The sequence below is a fragment of the Somniosus microcephalus genome, chromosome 11 (assembly GCF_052327205.1).
Source record: "Somniosus microcephalus isolate GS21.2 chromosome 11, FLI_Smic_1.0, whole genome shotgun sequence".
In the NCBI taxonomy this organism is placed as follows: domain Eukaryota; kingdom Metazoa; phylum Chordata; class Chondrichthyes; order Squaliformes; family Somniosidae; genus Somniosus; species Somniosus microcephalus.
Genome location: NC_140997.1, coordinates 1,674,485 through 1,695,589, shown reverse-complemented (window position 1 = coordinate 1,695,589; position 21,105 = coordinate 1,674,485). Strand labels below are relative to the sequence as shown.

The following is a 21,105-nucleotide window of genomic DNA, read 5'->3' as shown; positions in this document are numbered from 1 at the left end:
TAATAGGATTTGAAACATAGAAGATAGGAGAAGGCCATTCGGCCCCTCGAGCCTGCTCCACCATTCAATGAGATCATGGTTGATATCCAAATTCAGTACCCGGTCCCGGCCTTCTCCCCATAGCCCTGGATCCCTTGGCAGAGTCAACACAGATTTATGAAAGGGAAATCGTGTTTGACAAATCTGTTGGAGTTTTTTTGAGGTTGTAACTGGCAGAATAGATTGGGGGAACCAGTGGATGTGTATTTGAATTTTCAGAAGTAATTGATAAGGTACCACACAAAATTAGGGCTCATGGGATTGGGGGTAATATACTAGCATGGATTCAGGATTGGTTAATGGACAGAAAAGAGAGAGTAGGAATAAACGGGTCACTTTTGGGTTGTCAGGCTGTAACTAGTGGGGTACCGCAAGGATCAGTGTTGGGGCCTCAGCTATTCACAATCTACATTAATGACCTAGATGAAGGGACCGAGTGTAATATATCCAAGTTTGCTGACGATACAAAGCTAGGTGGGAATATAACTTGTGAGGAGAAATCAAAGAGTCTGCAAAGGGATGTAGATAGACTGAGTGAGTGGGCAGTAAGGTGGCAGGTGGAGAAATGTGAAGTTGTCCACTTTGGTAGGAAAAGTAAAAAAGCAGAGTATTTTTTAAATGGTGAGAGATTGGGAAATGTTGGTGTTCAGAGTGATCTGGGTGTCCTTGTACCCGAGTCACTGAAAGCTAACATGCCCTGGTGAGACCACACCTGGAGTATTGTGGACAGTTCTGGTCTCCTTACCCAAGGAACGATATACTTGCCATAGAGGGAGTGCAACAAAGGTTCACCAGACTGATTCCTGGGATGGGGGGATTGTCCTATGAGGAGAGATTGAGTAGACTAGGCCTATATTCTCTAGCATTTAGAAGAATGAGTGGTGATCTCACTGAAACATACAAAATTCTTACAGGGCTTGACCGGGTAGATGCAGGGAGGGTGTTTCCCCTGGCTGGGGAGTCTAGAACCAGGGGTCACAGCCTCAGAATAATGGGTCGGCCATTTAGGACTGAGGGTGGTGAATCTTTGGAATTCTGTACCCCAGAGGGCTGTGGAGGCTCAGTCATTGAGTATATTCAAGACAGAGATTGATAGATTTTTGGATATTAAGTGAATCGAGAGATATGGGGATAGTGCAGGAAAGTGGAGATGAGGAAGATGATCAGGCATGATCTTATTGAATGGCAGAGCAGGCTCGAGGGGCCAAATGGCTGACTCCTGCTCCTATTTCTTAGAAATACATATTATGAATAAGAACATATCACTCCAGTAGATAAGCTGTGACTAGCAATCTCATGGCTGTCTGTTGAGTCATTTGCTCTTGATATCTGGCTGCAACAGAATCTACTTGGAATGACAGAATGCAAATTTTCATGCCTTAACATTTGAAAACCCTGTGGTCTGATCAGATTCTGATTACTGATATTGATACCACTAATGGCTAGTCGACTCCCCTTCAAATTAAAAGCTATCTCCAGCTAGTTTTGTTTTTCTCCCGCAAAGACAGAAGAATTCTTAAACATATAGATAGCTATACATAGGCACATTGCCATGTCTATCTTATTTTTTTAAATGAGAGGAATGAGTTCTGTTTGAGGTAGAATTGGATGCCTCCTACGATACCATTCATCAGCTAGCTACTAGGATGTGTACGAGAGAATTTTCCATCAATTTTATCCCCCCTTTTCTGAAAACGTTAACTCGTGCTGATGTATGATTGCACAGACACTGGGAGCCTTTCAGTACTTGAGTGGCCATTCTTCATGGACGAGCCTAGGCAGCGAGTGTTGACGGGCTATTTTATCATGGGAGGTTGCAATCGTGGGCTTGATCCTGATTGCACTTGATGTCTGCACAACCGGCATCCTTGGAAAATCCCTGGGGGCGGAATCTTTATTCACACTTCCTTCCACACCCACCCCTCCCCATAACTTCCTGCCTAGCCCATAGGCACTGTGGCCAATTGTAGCTCCTTACTGCCTCCTTCCTGAGCTGTATAGCTCCATTTTACACTGGGCAGTACAACTTACCTACTGTTTCATTTGGCATTTCTCTCAACAGCTCTGCTTGGGTTGTAAACGTAACAGAGGGACCTTTGAACTTGCCAGTCTTCTCTCCACCAATATTTTATATGCAGATGCATGCAATCGCAATAATTTCAGCACTGAGAGAGATCACTCGGCTCACTGGCACCATCTCCTGCTTCCATTTACAATGTGCCTTTTTCAAATACTTACCCAGTTCCTTTGTAGATAATGTCTATGGCCACGATTTTGCTGACCTCGGCCAGTCCATGGTGGGCGCTGTCGGTGACGGGTCCCGACCCCTGCTGCTGGCTCCATCCCGGCCTCTGAAATGAATTTCCCTTGATGGGGCTTGTTAAGCCTGCCCAGCGAGTTTCCCGGCCAATTAGAGGAAGCGGGTCTGGTGACTTCATTTGATGACGTGTCATCAGCCGGTTTCCTTAAAGGGACCACGGCCAACTTTAATTTGACATTTGTGCTGTCAGTGTTCTACAGCATTGAGATGCTGCAAACACTGACCAGCACGGCACAAAGGTACAGGGCTGCACCCAGGTTCTCCCATGACTCCCTTCATATGCTTATGGAGGGAGTCACAGCACGCAGGGAGGTCCTCTTTCCTTCTGATGAGCGGAAGAGACCTCCCCAGAACAGCAACGCAGCCTGGTTGCACATTGCACAGGAGGGCACAAGCGGGGATGTGGTCAGGAGGACCGGGTGCTGTGCCGCCAACGTTTCAATGATCTCGGTAGATCACGAAACGATAGTACAAAGCCACACTCAACCTCATCCTGCTGTGCGCCTCATCACATCCCCATCACTCTGCCTTCCCTACCCTACTCCTGCACGTCCTTGCTCACACCAACTTATCTTGCACCTCCACCCATCCCTCTCTATCTATATTATCACATCCCCATCTCACTAACCACCCCTCACACTCACCCTCATCCTAGTGCAATCATACCAACTAACAACACACAAGGGTAGGCACTTTGGTGTTTTATGCAATGTCTATGTAAAGTTTCTGTTAATGTGGTGTCAAACATTGAAACCTTTATTTTCAACACTTTGCATTCTTGGACAGATTTGTGTGCACCTTTGGAAGTGGCTTAGTGAGTTGCAGTGAATGGTGAGACATAATGGTACCCCCCGCAATGGTGATGATTGTGAAAGGAATGGCTTGGGCATTGTAGGGATGCTTTATGGTGTTGGTGTGGGGTGGTGCCAACCTGGCGCATCATGTGGCAGTCAGGGTGTACAGCGTCAATTGAAGTAAATCTGGCCATGGTGAGGCCATTCCTGGCCTCTCGGGCAGCAATGTGGTCGGGTGCTGATGCTCTCTGTCCTGTGCAATATCAGTTGATTGCAGAGAAGGTTGGTGTTGTTGGTGCCATTGGCGTGCCTGGTGCTGCTGGTGTTGGGGCTGGTTGTGGTGGGATTCTGAGAACCAAGGTGAGAGAGTATAAAGGGCACCGATGCTGATGGAATAGATGGCAGGTGAAGTAGAGATAACAGAAGCGATCTGTCAAAGGTGAGAGAGGTAATGAGGTCAGACTGGATGGAGACTTGTGTAAAGACTTGCAGCATCCTGAATCTATTGTGGAAATGCCATGAGGAAGAGCTTGTGGCTGAGGGAAGATATCTCTAAGGTGGGAGCTTTTACTTGACTTTTGAAGCTGTCAACTCATCAGCTGATTCAATGGCCACTGACCTCCTGCCTCAGCTTCACAGACGTGGTCTAGCAACAGTGAAACCTGTGGGCGAGCTGTCAAATTCAAAAGGTTAGTTTAAAACCATTGTTAACTGGCTGTAAACAAGCCACTAATCATTTAAATTGGCTCCCTTGCCGCTGCGTGTCAGGTCTGCTCAGCACTGACAGACCTGACATTTGGTAAAGGCGCGTGGCGGCGGGTTGACAGCGGGGTCCCGACCCACTGGGGGGGGGGGGGGGGGGGGGAGAAACACACTCCCACCTGACTCGCGCCTGCTGACCCCCCGGAAAATCTCGGCCATAGTCTCTGCAACTTGTGATAAAGCATTCCGTGTTCTAACAACCCTCTGTGTGGAAACATTTCCTCTTCTGTTGATATTGAATTAATGGCCTCTTTTTAAATTTCTTCTGAGAAGGTGGTGGTGGGCCTTCTGCTTGAACTGCAGCAGTCCTTGTGCTGATGGTGATTTTGTTATCAACTTGCCAACCATTGGAAACAAACTTTCACTCTTTGCCCTCTCAAAACTTCTCCTAGTTTTGAAAGTTTTTTTTAATGCTTGATGCTGGCTTATTTTTCAGACCACTCTTGATGAGAATGGTGCATTGAGCTGGCAGATTTTCTACTGGATCGGACAGGAAGCTACCATGGATAAAAAAGCTTGTGCTGCTATCCACGCTGTCAATCTTCGGAATTTCCTGGGAGCGCAGTGCAGGACAATTCGTGAGGAAATGGGCGATGAGAGTGAAGAATTTAGTGCGGTCAGTATGTGGTTAGGTATAGAAGGTGATTGCACTTGGGTATTGATATTGTCTCTGTTGCCATTTGAAATGTATCTGATTGGTTAATGTGAATTATTCACTATTGTATCCCATCTATTGTCACCCCTCCAGGTATCTTCCTCCTTTCTGAAAGTGCCGTCCATTGGCAGCCCGCCCGTCACCAATAGATCCAAGCAGCTGCCTTCATGTGTAAACCTAGACACTGAATGCTGGCGTGATATTCAAGCACAGCTGAGCAGATCCTGTCTTCCTCTGATTTGTCCTTTCCAGAGAGCCATTGGGTGGTGGTAGAGTGGGAATCTTTGCTATTTTTTGTTCTTTTAGACTAATTATAGCACTCTCACTGAGTTAGTGCAAATTAGGGTCAAACCTGGGACCTTTTTGGTCTGTGTGACTTGGTATGACACCACGGTGCATTCATCCACTTGTATCTTGGGGAGCTATTTAAATGTTTCCTCTTTGCAGAATGTCTCAGTATTAAAGTTATAATTACAGTGTTTAAATAATAATTCTAGCACATAATCCGCCCCAAACTGGTACAAATGATACAGTTGACTTCTGGGGTCACAGATAATACTAAATGGTTCTTGCCTAACCCCAGACATCACGTGTCTGTCTACCACTTGACCTTTTATTGTATTATGTTAAGTTGAAGACCAAGCTGATTGCTTATTTAATTGAGTAAGAAAGAACACATTTCTATAGCGCCTTTCATGACCGTGACATTCCAAACCGCTTTACAGCCAATGAATTACTTTCAAAATGTGATGTAAGGAAATGTGGCAGCCAATTTGCGCACAGCAATCTCCCCCAAACAGCATTGCAATAAATGACCAGATAATCTGTTTGTGAGATAGCACGATAGCAAAATACTGCAGATGTTGGAAATCCGAAATAACAACAGAAAATGCTGGAAAAACTCAGCAGGTCAGGCAACATCCGTGGACAGAAATTTGAGTTGATGTTTCGGGTCGAACCCTTCTTCAAAACTGTTTGTGATGTAGATTTAGGGATAAATATTGGCCAGGGCATTGGGGTACTCCCCTGCTCGTCTTCACATAGCGCCACGGGATCGTTTACATCCACCTGAAGGGGCACACAGGACTTCAGTTTAACGTCTCCTCTGAAAGCGGCCCCTCCGACGGTGCAGCACAACCCCAGTACTGCACTGGAGTGTCAGCCTGGATAATTTATTCAAGTCTCTGGAGTGGGGCTTGAACCTATGCCCTTCTGACTCAGCCGGGAGTGCTACCCACTGAGCCGAGGCTGACGCCAGTAGTTTGATGTACCTCTATTGGAGCATTACACTCGGCAAACTTTTGTGTTCAAGAAGTTTCGGTTCAAGAATTGATCATTTTCAGCTGCCAGCTTGAAAAGGTGGAGTTTCACGTTGCAGTTCTATCCTGTAACACTTTAAGCTGACAGCTGGTTTGGAGAAAACCTGATTGTGATTATGTATGCAAATCAAAACCATCGAGAGAGAACAAAACCAGTTGTCTCTGGATCTATTGACTCTAAAACTTTGAGATTCTCTGCTGCCAGGTTAAGCTGCCGCAGGGTGTAGTACAGTAGAGCCATCGGAGGTCGAACTCCAAACCATCATCAACACCTTCACCGAAGCGTATGAGAGCATGGGCCTTACACTAAACATCCCTAAGACAAAGGTCTTCTGCCAACCTGCCCCCGCCACACAGTACTGCTCCCTGATTATCAAAATCCACGACAAGGCCTTGGACAACGTGGACCACTTTCCATACCTCGGGAGCCTACTGTCAACAAGGGCAGACGTCGACAACGAAGTCCAACACCGCCTTCAGTGTGCCAGTGCAGCCTTCGGTCGCCTGAGGAAGAGAGTGTTTGAAGACCAGGACCTCAAACCCGGCACTAAGCTCGTGGTCTACAGAGTAGCAGTGATACCCGCCCTGCTGTATGCCTCAGAGACATGGACCATGTACAGCAGGCACCTCCAAAGCACTGGAGAGGTACCACCAACGCTGCCTCCGCAAGATCCTGCAAATCCATTGGCAGGATAGCGCACCAACGTCCGTGTTCTTGCTCAGGCCAACATCCCCAGCATCGAAGCTTTGACCACGCTCAATCAGCTCCGATGGACGGGTCACATCGTCCGCATGCCCCGATACGAGGGAACTAGATGTAATATCTCCAAGTTTGCAGACGACACAAAGCTGGGTGGGCGTGTGTGCTGTGAGGAGGATGCAGAGAAACTCCAGTATGATTTGGACAGGTTGGGTGATTGGGCAGATGCATGGTAGATGCAGTATAATGTGGATAAATGCGAGGTTATCCACTTTGGTGGCAAAAACAGGAAGACAGATTATTATCTGAACGGCAATAGATTGGGAAAAGGTGAAGTGCAACGAGACCTGGGTGTCCTTGAAACTCCCAAAACCAGCGCTCTACTCGGAGCTCCGACACGGCAAGAGAGCCCCAGGTGGGCAGAGGAAACGCTTCAAGGACACCCTCAAAGACTCCTTGAAAAAGTGTAACATCCCCACTGACACCTGGGAATCCCTGGCCCAAGACCGCACAAAGTGGAGGAGAAGCATCTGGGAAGGTGCCGAACACCTCGAGTCTCTTCGTCGGGAGCAAGCGGAAGCCAAACGCAAGGAGCGCACGTCAACCCAAGCACCCCACCCACCTGCCCCTTCAACCACCGTCTACCCCACCTGTGACAGAGACTGTAGGTCCCGCATTTGACTCATCAGTCACCTGCGAACTCATTTTTAATGTGGAAGCAAGTCATCCTCGGTTCCGAGGGACTGCCTAAGAAGAAGAAGGAGAAAGGCAACTCCTCCTCCTTACCCAATTCTTCCCTTCCCCCTTCTCTCCTGATGGTGCTGACTCTGCTTAGGCTGTGGTTCACTGAATGAGACGAGATGTTCTCTGCATCACCTTATTGGCCATCATTGATTCTAAATGGGAACACCTGCGGCAGCCATTAGTGTAAGCACCAGTGAACTTGTGGTTTAGGGTTCAAAAGGGAAATGTTTTCTTGATAGTTTGGTTTCTGGTACGGCCTATTTCGAAACCTCACAATCAGTAGCAATTCCCAGTCTCATTGTGAACATTTGTACTGTTAAACTGAGTTTTAATGTGACGCTGCTGTCAAGATTAGTGATGTCACTCAATGTGTTGTGGCACCCTGCTCTTTTTAAACAGGAGCTGGTAGCATATATTATGCTCTACACAAATTTCAGCATGGATTTCAATTTTGTCAAATTTATATCTATTGAATGATTTTAATTGCGTTTACTATTTGTTTTTGATGTCTGCAGGTATTTGATAATATTTCCTACATTGAAGGAGGAACAGCTAGTGGTTTCTATACGGTGGAAGAGACGCAGTATATCACCAGGTAAGGGGTAGGAGGAGAACTGACTTTCCGATACGGAGGATAGGATGGAGAGAGAGTTGGGGTTTGAGAACGGGGGCTGTTGGTGTTTATTACTAGGCTTGCTTAGTTTACTTGGACCAGCACGCTAAAGGAAAGATCACACTTTAAGATAGTAAGCTTTAATATTGTGCAATATGTTCCTTGTCTGATGCTTTGAATTCATCACAGCAACTTATTCCCATTAGTCCCAACCATTGGATTATAGTTTCCTCGCGCTCACAATCATCTATCTCCATGAACCCAAATTTGGATGGGCCAAATCTGTAACCTAACTGCACTGGTGATGTTTTCACAGTTCTAGTGGATAGGGTATAAAGGCTTCACACACCTACCATTGTGCTTTACTGAAATTGGGGTGTGTGTGCGTGCGTGTGTATAATATACATCTATTATTTATTTCATTGGTTTCATTTAGAAAGACACGGATTAATCAAGGATAGTCAGCACGGATTTGTTAAGGGAAGGTCGTGTCTGACAAACTTGATTGAATTTTTTGAAGGAGGTAACAAGGCGGGTAGATGAGGGTAGTGCGTTTGATGTAGTGTATATGGACTTTAGCAAGGCTTTTGATAAGGTTCCACATGGCAGACTGGTCACAAAGTTAAAAGCCCATGGGATCCAGGGCAAAGTGTCAAGTTGGATTCAAAACTGGCTCGGAGGCAGGAAGCAGAGGGTAACGGTTGATGGGTGTTTTTGTGACTGGAAGGCTGTTTCCAGTGGGGTTCTGCAGGGCTCAGTACTAGGACCCTTGCTTTTTGTGGTGTATATCAATGATCGAGACTTAATTATAGCAGGTATGATTAAGAAGTTTGCAGATATACTAAAATCGGCTGTGTGATTGATACTGAAGAAGGAAGCTGTAGACTGCAGGAAGATATCAATAAATTGGTCAGGTGGGCAGAACAGTGGCAAATGGAATTCAATCCGGAGAAGTGTGAGGTAATGCATTTGGTGAGGGCTAACAAGGAAAGAGCATACACATTAAATTGTAGGACACTGAGTAGTGTAGAGGAACAAAGGGACGTTGGAGTGCATGTCCACAGATCCCTGAAGGTAGCAGGCCAGGTAGATAAGGTGGTTAAGAAGGCATACGGAATGCTTGCCTTTATTAGCCGTGGCATAGAATACAAGAGCAGTGGGATTATGCTTCAACTGTATAAAACACTATAGTTAGGCCTCAGCTAGAGTACTGGGTGCACACATGCACCACATTACAGGAAAGATGTGACTGCACTAGAGAGGGTACATAGATAAGGTAGTGATGGGCCTTCAATAACCACAAAACTAGAAGTTACAGACTTAAACAAGTTGGCTTTTAATCACTAAGATCAGAGCTAACATCTCAACACGCCGACTGGTTCACAGGAATGAGTCATACAGATCCTGGGATCTTTATGTAAGAGAAGTCAGGGGCGGAGCCAAGAGCCAAGACCTGGAACCTCCCAGGTTAGTCGGGAAAGAGGAAGTGAAACTCTACACAGTGGGGGAGGGTAATATACATGAGTGCAAAACGAATACAGGATCAAGACAAACAGATTTCATTACATTCACCCCTTCTATAGATTTAGTCCATCGGGGTGATGTTTCTTAAAAGTTGGTATAAGTGAGTCTGTCAGGAGGTTTTGCAGTTCTCAGTGATCGGCGCAAAGCCGGTTGGGGTGGCTCTAGGGGAGTGGATTCTGGTTCCTCCGCTGTCCGGGCCTCCGCAGTGTCTTCCAGGTTATCTGCAGTGTCCTCCAGGTTAAAGTTGGGTATTGATACCTCTGGGCGTCCTGTCTCTTTGTAGTGTAGGTCTTCATCGGGTAGTCTCCCATCGTTCTCTCCGCTCCCCAAGGGAGCGAGGTCTTCTATGGAAACAGTGTCCTCTCGCCCGTCAGAGTATTCGATATAGGCGTACTGAGGGTTTGCATGGAGGAGCTGTACCTTTTCCACAAGGGGGTCCGTTTTATGGCCTCTCACGTGCTTCCGCAATAGTACTGTCCCCGGAGACGTCAGCCACGCGGGTAGAGATATGCCCGAGGTGGATTTCCGGGGGAAAACGAACATCTTTTCGTGAGGGGTAGCGTTAGTGGCAGTACATAACGGAGACCTTATGGAGTGGAGCACGTCTGGGAGGACTTCCTGCCAGCGGGAGGTCGGAAGGCCTTTTGACTTTAAGGCTAACGTGACAGCCTTCCAAACAGTAGCATTCTCCCTTTCCACTTGCCCATTACCCCGGGGGTTGTAGCTAGTGGTTCTGCTAGTGGCTATCCCCTTCGAGAGCAAGAACTGGCGCAGCTTGTCACTCATGAATGACGTCCCCCTATCGCTGTGTATGTAGTTCGGCATGCCAAACATGCAGAATAGATTACAGAGACACTTGATGACCGTGGCACTGGTCATGTCTGGGCAGGGAATGACGAAGGGGAAGCGGGAATATTCATCGATGATATTGAGGAAGTATACGTTACGGTCGGCTGAGGGAAGGGGTCCCTTGAAGTCCAGACTTAGGCGCTCGAATGGCCGTGTGGCTTTGATAAGGTGTGCACGGTCAGGCCTGTAGAAACGAGGCTTGCATTCCGCACAGATGCGGCAGGCTCTGGTCATTGCCCTGACCTCCTCGATGGAGTGGGGCAGATTGCGGGACTTTATAAAATGGTATAGTCGGGTGACCCCTGGGTGACAGAGGTCGTTGTGGAGACCCTGTAATTTGTCCGTATGAATGCTGGCACACATTCCCCGTGACCCAACTTTAACCTGGAGGACACTGCAGATAACCTGGAAGACACTGCGGAGGCCCGGACAGCGGAGGAACCAGAATCCACTCCCCTAGAGGCACCCCAACCGGCTTTGCGCCGATCACTGAGAACTGCAAAACCTCCTGACAGACTCACTTATACCAACTTTTAAGAAACATCACCCCGATGGACTAAATCTATAGAAGGGGTGAATGTAATGAAATCTGTTTGTCTTGATCCTGTATGTCCATCATGGATTTTGTCAACGGGTGTGGCCTGGATTGATCCACCGTGATCGAAGCCACTGTTGGGCCCTGGGCGGCCGTTGAGTCGGGAAAAGATGGCGGATCCCAAGATGGCGGCCCGCACAGTACGCACGAGGCGGTGACGGAGTTGGAAATCGGATACGCCCTGCAGACTTTGCTAAAATGCCCCTTTTTCTTAGATTTGAAGCATGTAGCGTCCTTCGCTGGGCATCGTTGTCTGGGGTGCTTGGCCTGGCCGCAGAAGTAGCATTTCGGGCCTCGAGACATTGCCGCTGTAGTAGGACTCCTGGGTGAACTTCTGTGTGGGGACTCCGGCGGCGTAGAGCTGGTCTGAGACCTGGATGGGGAAGATGGCTGATTCCAAGATGGCGGCCCCCTTGGCGCACACGAGGCGGTGAGGGCCGCATGGCCGGAAGAATAAGAGTCAGAGTTTCTCTGGGCCACGTCCAGCGATCGCGCAGTGGCCACTGCCTTTTTGAAGTCCAGGACCTCCTCCTCCAGCAGTCTCTGCCGGATATAATTCGATTTGAGGCCCGTGATGAAGGAATCGCGGACCAATTCGTCAGAGTACGCGTTGGCTGTCACGGCCTTGCAGTTACAGTCCCGGACCAGGTCCTTTAGGCCCTGTAAGAAATCGTCCATTGATTCCTCTGGTCGCTGCCTGCGTGTAGCCAGCAGATGTCTGGCGTACACTTCGTTTACCGGCCTCTGGTATTGGGCCTTCAGGATAGTGATGGCCTCCGTGTAAGAGGTGGCGTCCCGGATGAACGAATAAATCCGATGACTTACGCGAGTAGTCAGTAGACTCAGTTTATCTACCTCGCTAGCGGATGAGGCCCCCGCGAAGAGTTCGAAGCATTTGAGCCAGTGTCCAAATTGATTTGATGCTTCAGCAGAATGTGGATCCAAGTCCAGACGCTCTGGTTTTAGGAGTCGATCCATCCTAGTATTCTTTAGTGATTAAAATTGATGGGCCTTCAATAACCACAAAACTAGAAGTTATAGACTTAAACAAGTTGGCTTTTAATCACTAAGATCAGAACTAACATCTCAACACGCCGACTGGTTCACAGGAATGAGTCATACAGATCCTGGGATCTTTATGTAAGAGAAGTCAGGGGCGGAGCCAAGAGCCAAGACCTGGAACCTCCCAGGTTAGTTGGGAAAGAGGAAGTGAAACTATACACAGTGGGGGAGGGTAATATACATGAGTGCAAAATGAATACAGGATCAAGACAAACAGATTTCATTACAGGTAGATAGAAAGGAACTTTTTCCCTTAGTAGAGGGGTCAATAACAAGGGGGCATAGTAGAGGGGTCAATAACAAGGGGGCATAGATTCAAGGTAAGGGGCAGGAGGTTTAGAGGGGATTTGAGGAAGAACTTTTTCACCCAGAGGGTGGTTGGAATCTGGAACTCACTGCCTGAAAGGGTGGTAGAGGCAGGAACCCTCACAACATTCAAGAAGCATTTGGATGAGCACTTGAAATGCCATAGCATACAAGGCTACGGACCAAATGCTAGAAAATGGGATTAGATTAGACAGGGCCTGATGGCCGGTGCGGACGCGATGGGCCGAAGGGCCTCTTTCCGTGCTGTATAACTCTGACTCTATGATGTTGTCGGGAGCAGAGAATCTTAGCTATGAGGAAAGACTGGATAGGCTGGGTCTGTTTTCCTTGGAACAGAGGAGGCTGAGGGGAGACCTTACTGAGGTGTATAAAATTATGAGGGCCCTAGATAAAGTGGATAGAAAGGACCTATTTCCCTTAGCAGAGGGGTCAGAAACCAGGGGGCACAGCTTTAAAGTAATTGGTGGAAGGTTTATAGGGGATTTGAAGGGAAATTTCTTCACCCAAAGGGTTGTGGGGGTCTGGAACTCACTGCCTGAAAGGGTGGTAGAGGCAGGAACCCGAACCACATTTAAAAAGTACTTGGATGTGCACTTGGGATGCTGTAACCTGCAGGGCTACGGACCAAGAGCTGGGAAGTGGGATTAGGCTGGATAGCTCTTTGTTGGCTGGCGCAGACACGATGGGCCGCAATGGCCTCCTTCCGGGCTGTAACTTTCTATGATTGCATTGCACATGAGGTGGGAGTCAAAACCAAGTGTAGTCTTCAGGTGAAGTGGGCTTAGATGGTGGGGAATAATTTGCCCAGGGTGCTCGGATGTATTCACTCCCCATTTTCAATCCATCATTATTATATTTCCATTCTAAGTTGCTATGTCCATTATAAGGGAAAGTGTCTATGTAATCATTTTATAATGGCATTTCCCCCATGTAAACGGTTGTCTATCACAGTTGATGAACCAATTGGATTGCTTAAAATGCTTTTTGAAAGAAATTGTCTGCCATTGTTCTCAGTAACTGAATTTTCTAATGTCCAAAATAAGACTTTAAACAAAGTAAATTACATATTTTATAATAGGATTACATTTATCAATTGAATTGTTCTGTGTCCATTAATAACTTAATTGAAGTTTTTACTTGAAGACCTCTGTCTTTCCAAAAAGCCTGCAGCTGGACTTGATATTTCTGCCCAGTGCAGTAACTTTATTCGCTGAAGGCAGGTCCCCAGTTTGAGAATTGCCATTTATTGTCCTTGACTTATCTTGAGCAGCATTTAAAAAACATGAGGTTGTATTTTGAAAAAGTAAATTACTGGCCTAGGATGCTCCTGCTTTTAGAAAGTTTTTTCCCCCACAGGTTGTTTCGATGCTATGGTAAGAAGAACATAAAGATGGAGTCCGTTCCACTTAAAGCCTTATCGTTGGATCCTCGGTAAGTAGTAATTGGAACGGTCCAGATTTGTGACTCTTAATCATCATATTAATCGGCAAAGCTGTAATTTAACCATTGTGCACCACTGGGCTCCTTTATCTTGTTAATATTTTACATAAGAACATAAGAAATAGGAGCAGGAGTAGGCCAATCGGCCCCTCGAGCCTGCTCCGCCATTCAATAAGATCATGGCTGATCTGATCCTAACCGCCAATCCACTATCACAGATAGGAAAATTCCACTTAACGTTATGTTGTATTCTTAATTCATCACAATGTTTCCTCCAACAGTGACAGACCTGCAGTCATCAGTGACTCCCCTGGCTCTCTCCCTTGAGTTAGGAAGGGCAGAAGCTAGAACTGCATTGTTGTGTGTTTTTCACAGTTCAAGTAGACATAATTTTACTCACCCAGCTTCACTAACATCCTAGTGGCTGCAGTGTGCTGAGCAGAATGCCAAGAGCTATGAGGTCTGATGGTGTCTATGTCTGTCGTTGTTGTCTGGGCTCACTTAGAACAATGGCCGCTGGGCCACTTAGGAGTGAGGGGTCGGGGGCGGGCTGGGGGGAACCGGGCCTGCACCTGTGGAACTGCACTCTAGCAAGCGTCGGCACCTTCAGGAGAGCCGGGTGGGGGGAATAGCTGTTGGGAAATGTGTGAAAGTGGCCTGGTTTGATACTTTTCATTTTTTCCCCCTCTCTTTCCATTGTTGTGGTGGGATGCCTGTGCTTTACTTGGCAGCTCCTCAACAAAAGCACACTTGGATCACAAATTCCTCACTAACACTCCATGGAAGAGTGCATTGGTGCCCATTGTGCTCTGCCACTTCTTTCCCCTCCAGTTTTCTTACCCTGCCATGTGCTGGGATACTGTTCCACAGGGACCCGCTGCCCTCGGTACCTTGCCTAAGTAGCTCTTCTTCATGCGTCAGTACAGTGAGCATGTGCTTTCCAGCAGATGTTACTGGATAACAATCAAGATGGAATCCTGACTAAAAGTTATTTCCCCCTTCCTAACTGGAAAGGCACCGAAGACAATTATAGCCTTTGTGCTGCTGCATTGGCTGAGATCGCTAACTCGGCACAGACCAGGGATTAAACCTGCAACTTCCCTGATTTGTATAGCTCCATTTCACAGGTCATTCTATTCCTTTCCCTTGCCCACCATTTCTCCCCCTCTCTTTCCCCCCCCCCCCCCCAACACTTATTTAAATGATCTGTTGCAATAGTGCACAGAAGGATTTGCCCCCCATGCTGAGTTGTGTATCTCGACACTCTCCGTTTTGTCAGAACTTTTCTCTGCAGTTCTGGAACTTGAAGGCAGGTCTCCTGACAGCGGTACCTCCGTGAACCATTGTAAGACTAAATCCCCTGAAAGCAACTTTCAGAATAATATTTGATTTTATAGCATTTTGATTTTTTAATTATTACTCCAAAGCTTTCTGAGATTCTGTTATTTCCTTTACCTCATATCAGGATGTTAACAGTTTACTTTTTTTTTCCAGCTTTGTGTTCCTTCTGGATCATGGACTTGAGATTTACATCTGGAGGGGCTCGCAGGCCACACTGAGTGGAAGCACCAAAGCTAGGTACTATTCCCACACCTGGCGTACTGCGTACAGTTTTGGTCACCTGTGAAGGACATGGAAACACTTGAGCGGGTGCAGAGGGAAGCACCAAGACTGAGTCAGGTGTAAAGGGGATCAACCACGAGGAAAGATTGCAGAAACTTTAGTCTAGAAAGAAGGCTAAGGGGAATCTCGCTGAGGTACATAAAATGTTGACAATTATAGATGAGGTGAACTCAGAATATTACTTCAAAATAAATCAGGCCAGTAGAGCCAGAGGAAGTAAACTTAAATTTGTGAAAAGTAATTTTAAAACCGACCTAAAGGGCAAAAAAATACTCAATGATAAATAATTGAAGGTAAGGTAGTGGCGTCAAAGCATGAAGGGCATCAGAGATGCAGTTGGAGGGGTGGGCTGGAGTAGTAGAGGGACATGTTGAATGGGCCAAATGGTCTTTTCTCATCCTTGACTTTTCTTAAGTACTTATTTGTCAACCGTATAAGAGGTATTAGCAACAAAATTTGGGTCCTGATGAACTGAAACAGGAGCGGTCCGGGAGCGGGAGACAGCGATACTCGAGAGCTGAAGTCTAGAGACATTAAATAAAAGTAATAGTTTAAACAAGATACTAATTAGCTTCTGAAAGAGGGAATAGACATTTTTTTAGATCATGAATGGGTAGCTGCTACCTGTTGCTTGCAATTTCTGCGCCATGTGGGAACTTCAGGACATTTCATGTGTCTTGGGGGACCATGTGTGTAGGAAGTGTTTCCAGCTGCTTGCTCGAGCTCCGGGTTTCCGAGCTTATGGGGCAGCTGGAGTCATGTGGCAGCGAGAGTAGAAATAGGATGATAGGGAGGAACAATGCATGGCTTGAGGCATGGTGCAGCAGGGAGGGCTTCAGATTCTTGGGGCATTGGGACCAGTTCTGGGCAGGAGGCATCTATTCAAAAGGGACGGGTTGCACCTCAACAGGACTGGGACCAATGTCCTCACGGGGAGGTTCACTAGTGTGGTTGGGGAGGGTTTAAACTAAATTGGCAGGGGGGTGGGCACCGGCATATAGAAGTAGAAAAGAGGAATAAGGTGCATAAAGCAGGGAGAGTGTTGGATAGTACTAGAGAATGAAGTAGTACCCTATTAGATAGGAGCAGACTAAGAAGGACTACGAGGAATACAAAGACAGGTTTGGATGCATGTATGTAAACGCACAAAGTGTGGTGAATAAGGTTGGTGAGCTACAAGCACAAATAGCAGTGTGAGAATATGATGTCGTGGCAATAATGGAAACGTGGCTTAAAAATGGTGTGGACTGGGCGCTTAATATTCACGGATACAAGGTGTTCAGAAAAGATAGGGAAGGAAAAAAGTGAGGTGGGGTGGCAGTACTGATTAGGGAAAACATTGTAGTGTTGGAAAGAGAGGATGTCCTTGAGGGGGCGAGGACAGAATCCATTTGGTTAGAGTTGAGAAGCCAAAAGGGTATGATCACGCTATTGGGGGTATTCTGTAGGCCTCCAAATAGCGAGAAAGAGATAGAGGAGCAAATCTGCAGGGAAATCACAGAGATGTGCAAGAGCTATAGAGTGGTGATATTGGGGGACTTTAATTACCCAAATATCGATTAGGGTGATGTTAGAGTAAAGGGAAAGGATGGGGAGGAATTTCTGAAATGCGTTCAGGAGAACTTCCTTGACCAGTATGTTCTCGGCCCAACTAAGAAGGAGGTGCTGGAAAAAAAGTGGACCAAGTGTCTGTGGGAGAACACTTGGGTAAGAATGACCATCGTATCATAAGGTTCAGATTAGTAATGGAGAAGAGCAAGGAGCAATCTAAAGTAGAACTTTTAAATTGGAAGAGGGCTAGCTTCAATGGAATGAGAGGGGATCTAGCCAGGGTAAAATGGAACCAAAGATTGACAGGAAAAACTGTAACGGAACAATGGATGATCTTTAAGGAGGAGATGTTTCCGGTACAGGCTAGGTACGTTCCAACAAGAGGGAAAGGTAGGGGAACCAAAGCCAGGGTTCCTTGGATGACGAGGGAGATAGAGAATATGATGAAACAAAAAAAGAGGGTGTATGATGCATGTCTGGTGAATTCAAGTGAGAACCAGGCCAAATACAGTAAGTTGAGAGGGGAAGTGAAGAGGAAAATAAGACTGGCAAAGAGAGAATATGAGAATAGAATGGCAATTAATATAAAAGGGAACCCAAAAATCTTCTATCGGCATGTAAATAGTAAGAGGCAGGGTGGGGCCTATTGGGGACAAAGAAGGTGATATATGCTTAGAGGTGCAAAGCAAGGCTAGAATACTTAATGAGTACTTTGTATCGGTGTTTACTGAGGAAGAGGATGTGTTATGACTCGCACCAAGTCCCGTTCACCCATCACCCCTGTGCTCGCTGACCTACCGGTTAAGCAACGCCTCGCTTTCAAAATTCCCATCCTTGTTTTCAAATCCCTCCATGGCCTCGCCCCTCCCTATCTCTGTAATCTCTTTCAGCCCCACAACCCCCGCCCCCCCGAGATATCTGCGTTCCCCTAATTCTGTCCTCTTGGGCCACCCTGATTATAATCGCTCAACCTTTGGTGGCCGTGCCTTCTGTTGCTTAGGCCCTAAGCTCTGGAATTCCCTGCCTAAACACCTCTGTCTCGCTACCTCTCTTTCCTCCTTTAAGATGCTCCTTAAAACCTACCTCTTTGACCAAGCATTTGGTCACCTGCCCTAATTTCTCCTTGCGTGGCTCGGTGTCAAATTTTTTTGTCTTTTAATACTCCTGTGAAGCACCTTGGGACGTTTTCCTAAGTTAAAGGTGCGATATGAATACAAGTTGTTGTTGTTGATGCTGACAAAATACCGGTAGAAGCGGAGATTGTAGAGGTAATGGATGGGGTGAAAATTGATAGGCAGGATGTACTGAAAAGGCTGGATATGCTTAGAGTGGCTAAGTCACCTGGTCCAGATGGCTTGCATCCCAGGTTGCTAAGGGAAGTGGGGGTGGAGATAGCAGAAGGGCTTGCCATAATCTTCTAATCTTCCCTAGATGCGGGGGAGGTGCAGAGGATTGGAAAGTGGCAAATGTGATACCCTTGCTCAAGAAAGGGTGCAAGGACAATCCCAGTAACTACAGGCCAGTCAGTTTAACATCAGTGGTAGGTAAGGGTTTAGAAACAATAATCAGGGAAAAAATTAACAGGCACTTGGAGAGGTTTAAGTTAATTAAGGAGAGCCAGCACAGATTTGTAAAACGCTGATCATGTTTGACTAATCTAATTGAACTTTTTGATAAAGTAACAGAGAAGGTTGATGAAAGGAATGCAGTGGATGTTGTCTACATGGATTTTAAGAAAGCATTTGACAAAGTACCACATAAAAAGGTTGATTAACAAAATTGAGGCTCATGGAATAGGAGGGTCAGTGTCAGCTTGGATAAGAAACTGGCTTCAGGACAGAAAACAGCGAGTCGTGGTAAATGGCTGTTTTTCAGACTGGAGGATGGTAGACAGTGGTGTTCCCCAAGGGTCAGTGCTAGGGCCATTGCTTTTTTTGATATATATATAAATGACCTGGATAGTGGAATAGAGAGTAAAAATTCAAAATTTGTCGATGATACCAAACTTGGAGGTGTGGCAAATGCTGAGGATGATACCAATCGACTGAAACAGGACATAGATAGGCTAGCAGAATGGGCAGACAAGTGGCAGATGGAATTTAGTAGAGAAGTGTGAGGTGATGCATTTTGGATGAAGGGATAGGGAGAGGCAATATAGACTTAATGGCACAGTTTTAAAGAGTGTGCAGGGACAGAGGGACCTGGGAGTTAATGTGCATAGGTCCCTGAAGGTGGCAGGACACATTGAGAGAGTAGTTAGCAAAGCATATGGGATCTTGGGCTTCATAAATAGAGGTATTGAGTACAAAAGTAGAGAAGTTATGCTGAACCTTTATAAAGCGCTGGTTAGGCCACAACTGGAGTATTGTGTCCAGTTTTGGTCACCACACTTTAGGAAGGATGTGAAGGCCCTTGAGAGGGTGCAGAGGAGATTTACCAGAATGGTTCTGGGGATGAGGGATTTTAGCCTCAAGGTTAGGATGGAGAAGCTAGGGTTGTTATTGGAGCAAAGGAGGTTGAGGGGAGATTTGATAGAGGTGTACAAGATTATGATGGGTTTGGATAAGGTAGACAGAGAAAGGCTGTTCCCATTAGCTGATGGTACAAAGACTAGGGGACACAGATTTAAGGTTTTGGGCAAGAGGAAACTACGATGGTATGAGGCACGAGTTGGCTAGGATGGATTGGGGAACGTTACTTAAAGGGTTGACGGTGGATAGGCAATGGCAAACATTTAAAGATCGCATGGATGAACTAAAGAATTTGTTCATCCCTGTTTGGCATAAAAATAAAACAAAAAAGGTGACTCAACCGTGGCTAACAAGGGAAATTAGGGATAGCATAAGATCCAAGGAGAGGGCATATAATTTGGCCAGAAAAAGCAGCAAACCTGAGGATTGGGAGCAGTTTAGGATTCAGCAAAGGAGGACAAAGGGATTAATTAAGAGGGGGAAAATAGATTGAGAGTAAGCTTGCAGGGATCATAAAAACTGACTGTAAAAGCTTCTATAGATATGTGAAGAGAAAAAGATTGGTGAAGTCAAGCGTAGGTCCCTTGCAGTCAGAATCAGGGGAATTTATAATGGGTAACAAAGAAATGGCAGACCAATTAAATACATATTTTGGTTCTGTCTTCACAAAGGAGGACACAAATAACCTCCCAGAGATGTCGGGGAACATAGGGTCTAATGAGAGGGAGGAACTGAAAGAAATCAGTATTTGTAGGGAAATGGTGTTGGGGAAATTGATGGAATTGAAGGCCGATAAACCCCCAGGGCCTGATGATCTACATCCTAGGGTACTTAAGGAAGTGGCCCTAGAAATAGTAGATGCATTGCTGGTCATCTTCCAAAATTCTATAGACTCTGGAACAGTTCCCATGGATTGGAGGATAACTAATGTAACCCCACTATTTAAAAAAGGTGGTAGAGAGAAAATGGGGAATTATAGACCGGTAAGTCTGACATCGGTAGTGGGGAAAATGCTAGAGTCCATTATAAAAGATGTAATAGCAGAACACTTGGAAACAGTGACCGGATCGGACAAAGTCAACATGGATTTACAAAAGGTAAATAGTGCGTGACTAATCTAATGGAATTTTTTGAGGATGTAGCTGGTAGAATAGATAAGGGAGAACCAGTGGATGTGGTGTATTTGGACTTTCAGAAGGCTTTCGATAAGGTCCCGCATAAGAGATTAGCGTGCAAAGTTAAAGCACATGGGACTGGGGGTATGGTACTGTCTTGGATAGAGAACTGGTTGGCAGACAGGAAGCAAAGAGTTGGAATAAATGGGTCTTTTTGCAAGTGGCAGGCAATGACTAGTGGGGTACCGCAGGGATCGGTGCTAGGACCCCAGCTATTCACAACATATATAAATGATCTAGATGAGGGAACTAGATGTAATATCTCCAAGTTTGCAGACGACACAAAGCTGGGTGGGCATGTGTGCTGGAGGAGGATGCAGAGAAACTCCAGTATGATTTGGACAGGTTGGGTGATTGGGCAGATGTATGGCAAATGCAGTACAGGAAACTTTCTGGTATCTGGCACTGACGGGACCGAGCTGGTGCCGTTAGATCAAAACTGCCGTAGAAACCAGCGCTAATGTTAAAACATACGGAGCTCAGAGCTCCGTGTGAAGCAACAAACCCTGTTGCTTAGCAACAGCTTCAAAACAGTTGGCGCA

The 21,105-nt window shown here is 46.3% G+C and overlaps 1 protein-coding gene across 1 annotated transcript in view; it reads left to right on the top strand.

Moving 5' to 3' along the window:
- Nucleotides 1-21,105, top strand: part of flii (FLII actin remodeling protein) — a 108,688-nt gene that overhangs the window by 50,876 nt on the left and 36,707 nt on the right. Inside the window, exons 14-17 of the mRNA XM_086000021.1 lie at nucleotides 4,352-4,531; nucleotides 7,849-7,928; nucleotides 13,660-13,734; nucleotides 15,238-15,321. Of these exons, the coding sequence (XP_085856147.1) occupies nucleotides 4,352-4,531; nucleotides 7,849-7,928; nucleotides 13,660-13,734; nucleotides 15,238-15,321 (419 nt within the window). The remainder of the gene's footprint in view (nucleotides 1-4,351; nucleotides 4,532-7,848; nucleotides 7,929-13,659; nucleotides 13,735-15,237; nucleotides 15,322-21,105) is intronic.